This window comes from Hemiscyllium ocellatum, chromosome 13, assembly GCF_020745735.1.
Source record: "Hemiscyllium ocellatum isolate sHemOce1 chromosome 13, sHemOce1.pat.X.cur, whole genome shotgun sequence".
NCBI classification, from domain to species: domain Eukaryota; kingdom Metazoa; phylum Chordata; class Chondrichthyes; order Orectolobiformes; family Hemiscylliidae; genus Hemiscyllium; species Hemiscyllium ocellatum.
The window spans coordinates 3,458,537-3,470,561 of NC_083413.1; the positions used below are offsets into that span (position 1 = coordinate 3,458,537).

Below are 12,025 nucleotides of genomic sequence, written 5' to 3' on the forward strand. Positions count from 1 at the left end.
TGAGCAGAGGGATCTCGGTGTCCAGGTACATAGATCCCTCAAAGTTACCACCAGGTTGTAGGATGTTAAGAAGGCATATGGTGTGTTAGCTTTTATTAGTAAGGGATCCAGTTTCAGAATCATGAGGTCATGCTGCAGCTGGAGAAAACCCTGGTACAGCTGCACTTTATGTATTGTGTACGGTTCTGGTCACCGCATTACAGGAGATGGTGTGGAAGCTTTGGAAAGAGTTCAGAGGAGATTTACTAGGATATTGCCTGGTATGGAAGGAAGGTCTTATGAGGCAAGGTTCAGGGACATAAGGCAGTTTTTGTTAGAGAGAAGAAGGTTGAGTGGTGACTTAATTGAGACATATAAGATAATCAGAGGGTTAGATAGGGTGGACAGTGAGAGCCTTTTTCCTCAGATGGCGATGGCTAGCACAAGGGGACATAGCTTTAAATTGAGGGGTGATATAGGATAGATGTCAGAGGTAGTTTCTTTGCTTCGAGAGTAGTAGGGGTGTGGAATGCACTGTCTGCAACAGCTGTAGACTCACCGACTTTCAGGGCATTTAAATGGTCATTGGATAAGTATATGGACGAGAATGGACTAGTGTAGGTTAGATGACCTTCAGATTGATTAGATTACTTACAGTGTGGAAACAGGCCCTTCGGCCCAACAAGTCCACACCGACCCGCCGAAGCGCAACCCACCCATACCCCTACATTTACCCCTTACCTAACACTATGGGCAATTTAGAATGGCCAATTCACCTGACCCGCACATCTTTGGACTGTGGGAGGAAACCGGAGCACCCGGAGGAAACCCACGCAGACACGGGGAGAATGTGCAAACTCCACACAGTCAGTCGCCTGAGTCGGGAAATGAACCCGGGTCTCAGGCGCTGTAAGGCAGCAGTGCTAACCACTGTGCCACCGTGCCGCCCACTTGGTTTCACAGGTTGGCAAAACGTCGAGGGCTGAAGAGCATGTATTGCACTGTAATGTTCTATGTTCCATAAGATAGTCAAGAAGGCATGTGGGATACTTCCTTTATCAGTTGTGGCATAGATTACAAGAGCAGGAAGGTTTTGTTGGAACTGTGCAAGGTCTTGGTTAGGCCATAACTGGAATACTGTGTGCAGTTCTGGTCACTATATTATGGGAAGGATGTGATTGCACTGGAGGGGGTGCAAAGGAGCTTCACTAGGATTTGTCATTTACAAAATACCATGCAAGGACCGTAACAAACACTACATTAGACAAACAGGCAGAAAACTAGCCACATGAACACCAACTAGCCACAAAAAGATATGACCCTCTCTCACTAGTATCCTCACATACAGATGAGGAGGGACATCACTTCGACTGGGATAACACACCCATCCCAGGACAAGCCAAACAAAGACACGCACGAGAATTCCTAGAAGCATGGCATTCCAACTGGAACTCTATCAACAAACACATCGAGTCAGACCCCATCTACCACCCATTGAGAAAAGGAACAGGAAGTGACTTCACCACAGGAAATAACATCACCACAGGACATGACGTCACCAAGCCAAAGAAACCCAAATATATAAATGGAAACCAGGAAATTTCAGCATTGCTTCGCCTTAGGCCCACTGAAGATGTTACCTAGTATCGTAATGAAATTTCTGGAAATGAACCTTCCAGCTCAGCAAGCAAACCTATATCCAAAACATCCATTCACTAGGGTGTTGTCTGGGAGGGAGCATTTCAGTTGTGAAGAGAGATAAGCTCAGGTAATTTTCTTCAGTCAAGGAAGGTTGCGGGGGGACCCGATAGAGGTGTGAAGGTTAAGAGGGGCATGCACAGGATGGATAGGAACCAGTTGTTCCTCTTATTTGAAAGGTCAATAATGAAAGGACATAATTTTAAGGTGAAAGGCAAGAAGTTTGAAAGGGTTTTGAAAGATTTTCACCTAGACAACTTGAAATGTCATAACATTTAAGTCTGTGGGCCAAGTGCTTTAAGGTGGAATTGGTGGGTAGATAGGCCAGTATGGACTTAATGGGTTGAAAGGCCACTTCTGTGCTGTATGTATCTATCACTGTGATACCTATTGTTGGGGATAGCAATATTATTCCATTGCCAACTGTAGCATCATATGCTGGAACTGCATTGACTTAGATTTGTGTTATTTGACTACTAAACCTATAACTAGACAGCATATAAACTCTCTCCACTCTGCAGGCACCCTGCCTCTATTCCTGATGAGGGGCTTTTGCCCGAAACCTCGATTTTCCTGCTCCTCAGATGCTGCCTGACCTGCTGTGCTTTTCCAGCATCACTCTAATCTAGACTCTGATTTTCAGCATCTGCCATGCTTGTTTTTACCTAGCATATAACACACATTTGTTTTGTGAAGAATTGCTCTCTCCATTCTGAGAAGAGGGTTGATGAGTTCCCAGCTTGATCGAAGACTTCAGCCCATTTCTTAGAAAGGCAGTTCTCTAATCTTTTCTTTCCTTGGAGATGTTGTTAATCGTACGCACCTCTATTCCATATGGACTGCAACTGTTCACCAGAGTGGATCTCACCGGCTTCTCAAGGAAATTCAGGATGACTAATAAAAGTTGGCCTTCCCAGGAACACCCACAAGAAGCTCCCAGGAAAATAGTTTAAAATACTGGAGAGACAGTCCATGCTTAATCACTTTAAACATCTGCACTTCCAAGGTTACTATTGAGAGGTTTCACTTCTGAGTAGTGTTTATAAATGTGTTTGCATTGGAGGCTTTCAACGTTGAGAAGCATGGAAGTTCACAGTGCTGAGATGGATTCAGATGATAAAGTTTTTAATATTGTGCTTTCAGGTAGCTCTGGACCTCCAGGTAGAGATGGTTCCCCAGGTCCTCCAGGAGAAAAGGGAGAAACAGGACACTCAATGAAAGGATCAACTGGTCTTCCAGGTCCTAAAGGTACAAAATGCTCTTCATGTGGTTTCTTATATTTTTCTCAATTCACTTTTGTGTGATGCAAACTTAAGGATAAACAAGTATGAGAGGTTAAAAAAGAAAGTTTTGAAAAAGGAATTGTTAGGAATTTGAGTAATGCAATAATCCAATGTCTGTTGCAACGTTCAGCTTTAAGTTTTGGAATGTTATTAACCTCATCTGATTTCTAATTCAAGCAGCTAGCAATACAGGAGACAAGATCATTTTTTATTGAAACCTCTTAATAGAGAGATGCATTCAGGCTGCAGCACCCATTGAACTGTCTGTGAAAATCTTTATTAAGGAGGAAAGAAAATTACAAAGACAGCAACAGGCTAAAGATTCAATTACGAGGTTATCTGATACTGTGCTAGGGGTTGGAAAGGAGAAGTGATTTTTCTGCAGGAGTTCAGAAAGTCACCCCGACATTCCTGCAGAGGGGATTACAAGCATATGCTTGTGGTGGTCAATTCTAGGAGATTCACCCTTAGGATCTAACAGCAACGTGCGAAAATGTTCAGGGACCTTATACAGATAGTAAAAGTCAGTGAATGCATCTTCCAGTGGTATGCCCGACTCAGCACACATCCAACCCATCGTGCTGCTCAATACATCCCAGCCCATCACACACCATCAGCATTCAGATACTCCAACACACCCTCATGAACAGCCTCCCACCTGCTTCATATAATATCAGCTGTTCAGCTATGACAGGCATAAATTCTGGACACTTTGAACTCACTGACACTTTCCTCACTTTGTTGGACAAGGATTTACATAAAAGGAGGGAATGGCATGGAGACTCTCTGGTTGAACTGGCTTAGATTTGCAAACAATGAGCCAGCATAACCACGCATTATCGAGCCAATAGTGAATGAGGTTATGGCATCAGGTAATATTGAGAACATCTGGCTTGATGCTGTGGGCCAATTTTAGGCACCTTCACAAATCCTACTTCAGTCTCATCCTTCCTTTTGACACAAGGTGCAAGTTGCTGATATAAACTCTTAATTTCCAATCCAATCTTCTTCTCTCACCCCAGCCCTTACCTTCCACATTCCTTTTCTAAGGTACCCAACACTTGTCACTCTGCCAACTAGTATTGCTACAACACATGGGGTAGAAAAATTAGCAGAATTCTGACACTAGGATAGAGGTAGGATCAGCATATGACTGTGCAGGAGAGAGTTACAGCCAGCCAAAGAGAAATGATGATGTGTGCCAACTCCCCTGAAGGAAAGATCACATGCAGATTTTGCAGGAAACTTGTTTTTTTTTTGTTTGTCAGGTAACGTGGGTTTTGCAGACTATGACTATTTATTGTCCATTCTTGAGAAGGTGGTGATGAGTTTCTGCCTTGAACTGCTGCAGCTCTTGGAACATATGTTCACTCATAGTGCCATTAGGAAGTGAGTTCCATGATTATTACTCAGTGACAATGCAGGAATGGAGATTCAGTTCAAATTCAGGATGGTGTGCGTTGAGTTGTAGAGGATCTTGTAGTTGGGATATTCCCACATATCTAGTGTTCTTGTCCTTCTGGAAGACATTGGTCGTGAGTTTGGAAGGTGCTCTGGAATGATGTTTGGTGAGTTCCTGCAGTGTATTTTGTAGACAGTACAAACTGCTGGTACTGAGTGTTAGTGGTGAAGTAAATGAATTTTGAGGTGAATGGCTTGCAAATCAAGTTGGCTGCTTTGTCCTGGATGATGTTGACTTCTTGAGTGCTGTTGGAGCTGCACTCCTCCAGGCAGGTGGAGAGATTTCCACCATAGTCCAGACTTGTGCCTTGGATATTAACAAGCTTTGAGGAGTCAGGAAGTGAATTACTCAGCACAGAATTCCCAGGAACTGGTATGCTCTTCTAGCCACAGCATTTAACTGGCTGAGCCAGTTCAGGTTCAGTCAATAGTAACCCCAGAAAGTTGACAGTGGGTTTCAGTGATGTTCATGCCATTGTGTGTCATGGGGCAATGGTTAGAATTTGTCCTTGGAGATGGTTATGGTTCTGGCAGCTGTGTGGCATGAATGTTCCTTGCCACTAATCAACTCAACACAAAGTGTGGCACAGGTCTTGCTGCATATGAGCGTTGATTATAAGACTTTGATAGGGTGACATACAGAAGAAGGCTGCTAGGAACACACAGATGTTTGATGCATTACTGATCCACTTGTCACTATCAAGGTGCATGGAAGCCTAAACTTGGCACAGTGCTTTCAATAGAGCTAGGTGCCGATTCTTTCCAGCATGAAAACTGACTGGCATCACAATTTGCCCATCCTAAATGCTTCAGACATATTTATGGTATGTCAGCAATAGCAACCTTCCAAACATCGGCATGCCGTTTGGACCGCGGCGATTCTGTCTGAAGAATTTAGCAGCCACGTTGGTCTTTATGTTTCTGCATCAGCCCCAGCAATGCCATGGGGTCTAATTTGGTGCTGGTTTTCTCCACAACAAAATAACAGTGATGTAGAATAAAGACCTTGGAAGCTCTGGGATCAGAATATTAATCCCAGTATATTCTAGCTATCTCTGATATATTTTTTGCTGTTCAGGTGACACACATTTAAATAAATGATTCAGGGTGCAATAGTGACATTGGACTTTGTTCAATGAAGTGTATCAAGTTGTGGCTGTGGATCGCCCAATGCTCATAGGCACTTGTTGCACAGTTGGTTGCATAAAAGTCAAAGTAAGCCACTTTCCCCTCCTCCAAGTTTCAGCTTCTTGCTGTAGTGCTCCCTCATAATGCTTTGTATTTCGATAACAGTTGTAATTGTATTGGCTCGGTAAATTGTTAAATTCATACATTCCCTCAGTCTGGCATCAAGTCTCCGATTGAATTCCAACAGCTGTTATTGTACTGTCTGCATTAGTTATGGATGCTACAGTGGTACCAAGGATTACTACAATGTATATTTACACCAATAATTTCACTCACTGACACTGCATTTACAAACAGAAATTCTAACAAATGGCTTTATGTTCTTTCATTTAAAAAAAGCATTTTTAAGCTGTGGGAGCATTATAAATGACATTGTCAGAAGTTTGGCTGCAACTCTGCAGCCCACTCTCCTAGCTAGGAACGTCTGTGTTTCTAGAATCTTCAACTAGATGAAAGGAAGATAATCTTGTGTGCATTAGGAGTTTTGCAATAGTGTGCTATTCCTAAGAAGAAAGGAACATCTAAAACCATTTTCCATTATTGTTTTAATCAAAAATTTGTTACGATAGAACATTATGTAAAACCAACAGTTTTCATTATCACAAACAATTATGAATAATTTCCCTTCTGTTGTCTCTCCTGAGTGTAACCCTAAATTAACTATTTTCCTATACTTTACTGTTTGTAGGAAACCCAGGGCATCCTGGAGTATTGGGTCCTCCAGGGATTCCAGGAAGGCCGGGAGCACCTGGAACACCAGGGCTGCCAGGAGTCACTGGTCCTAAGGTTGGTTTACCAGCAAGAGTCTCAAATCCTCCATCATACGAAGCATAAGCCTATAGTTTTACTTCCAGACCTTTAAGGTAGCCTTGTAAAAATTTCCAATAGTCACAATATCTTTCTGATGTATATTTTCCGGAGTGTACACTCTTGTGTGTGGAAATATTTGAATGGATAAATAAGAGGAGTAAAACAGCTGGCAAGAATGCAAAATCTAGCATCTATATCCAACTCCCTTAAGTTGACTTGGGAGAATAGACTATTGCTTTAACAAGGTACTGTTGTAGAATATTTTAATATTTTTGTATTTCAGTGCTTTGTCGCCAGTTTCCTATACTACTAAAATTACACTGCAGTCTAATCATTCTGAAGTTTGGTATCAGATTATCAACATTCTAGCATTTGAAATGACCTACAGCATTTGAACTTCTGTCATTCAAGTAAGCATCAATTTTATTTTGTTAAGTTGTGCGATGTGGGCATTGCTGGCTGGCCTTGAGAAGGTGGGGAGCTGCTGTCTTGAACTGCTGCTGTCCACATGCTGTAGGTAGGCACACAATGGCTTTGAGGAGGGAATGCCAGGATTTTGACCCAGTGACAGTGAAAGAATTTTCAAGCAGATATTGTCTTAAATTATACAGGCATTTAATGGATCCTATTGGGACTGGGTTAATTGAACCCTAAATTGCAGGTATATTGTACTAACTGAGACGTAAAGACATTTTGAAGCTATGATTTCCCAGAAGTAAAGCCTTGAGTAAATGGCTTTAGACTGAACTTGATCTACTTTGATTTTTGAAGAGGAGGGAGGCAAGATGAATTGTTATTATTTAATTCAACCTATTAAAATCCTGAATCATGTTTCTAAAAATAACAACATTAAATTTAACCACAGAATTATTATACTGTAGGAAGCTATTCAGCCCATCATGTCTGGATTGGTTCTTCAAATTTATATTTCACTGAAACTGCAATTTCTAATCTCCTCCCTGTAACCCTGCTCTATCTTTATTTTCAAATAACATTTTTGCACTGTTTTGAATACATCATTTAAAGAACTTGCTTACACCAGTTCCTCAGACAGTACATTCCATCCTTCAACTTCTGCTTCTTCAATGGAACTTCCAAGGCATTGAATCTCATCTTTTGATTCTGATGAATCCAGAAAGATCAAGCTAAAAAACTCTAAGCTACAGGAAAAGTGTTATATCACTTTTCAGGGTGACGGACGTTTTGGACAGCCAGGAAATCGTGGTCCACCAGGTCCTGCAGGAAACATTGGACCACCAGGGGAGAAGGGTAATTCAGGTCCTCCTGGATTGCCTGGAGAAGAAGGGCGTCCTGGTCGCAATGGTCTTCAAGGTCCACAAGGTATTGAATTCTGTTTCTGAATATTAAAGTAGCTGTCAAAAGTTGCTATAAACAAGATGAGAAAAAGTTGAAGATGCCCATAAATCATTATATGTGCATAGAATGTGCTGATTTTTATGGTCCTGGTCATAAACTCTAGCAAATGACACCCTATCAGCTGAGGGTGTGATCACAGTGTCAGGCTGGATGTGCAGGTGTTCGATCCTCTTTAGATTTGTCGATAGCTAGATCTACTCTACTATATTTGGGAAGCTGGATGAATGGAGTGGGCATTTCAACAAACAGAGGAAAAGTTAGTTAATAACTGTCAAACTTGCATGGAGGCAAAGGCTTTACTATCCATTACCCAATTTCTGTCAGGATTGGAAACGTGTGTGTATAGTTCATATAGCTCTAACTCCCACTTTGCAGGTGACCTCGGATGTCCTGGTATTCAGGGGCCAACAGGCCCACGTGGACAACTGGGTAAAGGAATACCTGGACCTGCAGGTTCTGAAGGCCGGCCTGGTCCACCTGGTCTACAAGGTACTGAGCTCATATTACTTCATTATTTTTGAGAGAAAATAATGTACTTTTATCATCATTTAAAATATTAATTACTAATAGAATAACTACAGTGCGGAAAGAGGCCACTTGGCCCCATTGCATCCACACTAACTCTCGGAAGTGCATCCCACCTAGATTTACTCCCCACCTATCCCTGTAACCCTGTATTCAGCATGGCCAATCCACCTGAAATGCACACCTTTGTGACTGTGGGAGAAAACCAGAGCACCTGGCAGAATCCCATACAGACACAGGGAGAATGTGCAAACTCCACACAGACAGTCACTCAAGGCTGGAACCGAACCTATGTCCCTGGTGCTATGAGGCAGCAGTGCTAACCACCGTGTCACCTGAACAATAGAGAATAACAAAGATATATATATTTGTAAATAATTTAGTACTATTGTAACTAGATGTTTGATCATATTAACCTTACTTGATATTAAATCCATTCTTCTCTTCCTTAACTCATCCACTTCATTTGATATTTTCAATCTCCTCACTTCTCTTATTCAACCTCATAGCTGAGGATATTATCAGTAAATTATGGGACTCATTGTATACACTTCTTCAAGACTGTAAGAAATTAAAAACAGGAGAAAGCCATTCATCCCCTTGAGCCAGCTCCACCATACAATAAGATCATGCTAATCTATTGCTGAAAACCATATGCTGCCTTGGGCCCATATCCCTTGATATATCGCTTAATACAAATATGTTTATCTTAGATATAAATTTAACAACTGAATTCATATTGACCACCACTTCAGGAAGAAAGTTCCAAACCTCCACTACTCTTTAAGTGTAGAAATGCTTTCTAACATCTCTCCTGAATGGCCTGGCCCGAAGACTATGCCCCCTTGTATGAGAATCTTCAACCAGTGTGAATAATTTATCCACCCAGTGTTAAAATCCTAATTAGATCACCCCTTAACCTTCTAAATTCTAGAAAATAAAGGCCTAATTTGTCTAATCTCTCCTCACACGTGGACTTCAGGGGTTATCATCTTTCTAAATCTGTGTACAGAGTCAAAACATCCTTCCTAAGGTGTGGTGCCCAAATGTGCTCACAGTACTCTAAGTGGGGTCTATCGATGCTTTTGTATAATTGCAACATATCCATCTGCATCCTTATACTCCTGCTCTTTAGATCTGAAGGCCAGAATACCATTAGCCTCCTTGACTATTTTCTGCACTGTTTGTGGCATCTTATAAAGCTATGCATCTGAACCCCCACATCTCTTGAACATCCAATATATTTAATTTTGTGCTTCTAAAAAATACCTTGATCTATCTTTTTCAGTTTGAAATAAAAAGCATTAACTCGAACTAAGGCAAAATGATTCAGAGGTTCATTTGTCATTGCCCCTCAGAAAGAAATTTCTGTGAAAGAAAGATTAGGAGTGTAAAGTCTAAAATTGCTTCTTCTCTCTGCTCATCATCAATTTCTACATTTCTATTATTATACCAATGCTTAATCTAAACAACTAATTTATTGCATAGATTTGCATATTATGTATATGAAATATTTGTAATTTATATTTTCTATTATATTCTGACTTAAGGAATACTAGATTCTTTAGGGAATTCATGGTAGTTGTTTGATAACACAGGATCTTGAGTATTGCTGTAAAAATAAGCATTTAACCAAAACTTCTTGTCTTACACCTGTCAGTAAATGATTTTAAGAATACCAACATAAAAAGAAAATCACCTATATCCTGTACATAAGGAGAGTGCTGATTGATTGGCAAATGGCATCTGATGAATGCTTTGAACATAGAACACAAGAACTAGGAGCAAGAGTAGGCCATCCGGCTCTTCGAACCCACTCCACCATTCAATAAGATCATGGCTGATCTTTTCAAGGACTCACTGTATTCCTTAATTCCTTTGTTGTTCAAACAATAAACCTTAATTTTAAAAATGTTTACTGAAGTAGCATCAACTACTTCACTGGGCAGGGAATTCCACAGATTCACAATCCTCTGGGTGAAAAATTTTCCTTCTCAATTCAGTCCTCAATCTGCTCTCCCTAATCTTCAGACCACACCCTCTTGCCCTAGTTTCACCTGCCAGTGGAAACATCCTCTCCATTTGTTCCACCTGCAGACCAACCTCCTGTAATTCATGCATAGCATAGCATCATCATCCTGCAACTTCTTATCATTCAAGTAATAATCCTTTTTACTACTACTCCTATCAAAATGTATGACTTCACATTTATTAACACTGCATTTCATCTGCCAGACCTTTGCCCACTCACTCAATGTATCTATGTTCCTCTGCAAAGTTTCACAGGCCTCTGCATACTTTGCTCTGCCAATCGTCTTAGTGTCACCTGCAAACATTGAAAACCACATGTGGTCCCCAACTCCAAATCATAAGTTGGAAATAATTGTGGTCCCAACACCAATCCCTGAGGCACACTAGTCACTGATTGCCATCCAGAATAGCACTCACTCTTTACTTCCTGTCAGTCAGCTAATCCTCTATCCATGCTAATACTCTACCCCTAACACCATGCAACCTTATCTTATGCAGCACATTGTCAAAGGCCATTTGGAAATCTAGGTACACCACATCCAGAGTCCCCATTGTCCACTTTGCTCATAATGTCCTCATAAAATTCCAAAAGATTTGTCAAGCATGACCTGCCCTTCATGAACCCATGCTGCTTCTGCCCAACGTGACAGTTTATTTTGAGATGCTTTGCTATTTCTTCCTTGATAATAGATTCAAGCATCTTCCCCACTACAGAAGGTAGAGGAGGCAGTTGCAGCTGACATAAATGAGCTTGAGAAGACAGTTTAATCACTTTGAATTCCTTAAAGAATCTAATAATAATTAAACTTATAAAGAATATAATTTTCTACAAGATGCATCTCCTAGTATTGTAGCATTGCTGGTGGAAGGCTGCTGATTTTCAATATGGGAGACTACAGATTTTCATAGGGGATGACAATGAACACCTTTGAGCCTAGAAGGTCTCACTTTGGAGTCCATCACATCGGTGAGAGCTGGCAGGCTGACAGACAACAGCAAGTGCCGGTGGAGTCAACGTGATGAGATAAACAATGGTGTTATCTTGAGAGAGAACAACAGGTTCATGCACCATGGTATTATTGCTACATGCTTGGTGCGATGTTTCACCAGCTGTTGTAATCTAATGTAGTCCCTTTGAATATGGCCATTCACAGTCACCGTGGCAGCAGTTTCTGTTTCCACTGAAAACCAAAATGTTGTGCTGCAACAGAAACTAAAATATCAGCATCAGACCCTAGCCCTAACCCATTATGGTTTCATGCTAGAAAGTTATGATGTTCCAAGTTCTATACAAAGCCCTGTGTGAACATGCCTACAGATTTCTCCATGTTCCCTGACATTACATACAGGATTTCTAATCATTTTAAATAAACTACTCATTTTTACAGGAACAACAACTAGAGGGCCTACTGGAGATCCAGGAATTCCAGGAGTGGGTATTCCAGGCATCCCTGGTGCTCCTGGATCTGTTGGAATGCCAGGCTTGTCAGGCCCTCCTGGACCAAGAGGTTCTCCAGGGAATCCAGGTCGACCAGGAATACCAGGGAGACCAGGTAAAGTGTTGTATATATTCTAGTCTTACAATGATGAATAATAAAATATGTAAAATATAGATCTGGATACTTATGAGTTGGAGTGTTAATAGTACATTTCAGGAGGAGAATAGAGTCTGC

General features: G+C 41.1%; 1 protein-coding gene across 1 annotated transcript in view; it reads left to right on the top strand.

Moving 5' to 3' along the window:
• The window catches only part of LOC132821747 (collagen alpha-5(IV) chain-like), a 276,828-nt gene that overhangs the window by 181,273 nt on the left and 83,530 nt on the right, over positions 1–12,025 (top strand). The window contains exons 28-32 of the mRNA XM_060834471.1: positions 2,821–2,925; positions 6,298–6,395; positions 7,610–7,760; positions 8,172–8,285; positions 11,741–11,905. Coding sequence (XP_060690454.1) covers positions 2,821–2,925; positions 6,298–6,395; positions 7,610–7,760; positions 8,172–8,285; positions 11,741–11,905 — 633 coding nt within the window. The remainder of the gene's footprint in view (positions 1–2,820; positions 2,926–6,297; positions 6,396–7,609; positions 7,761–8,171; positions 8,286–11,740; positions 11,906–12,025) is intronic.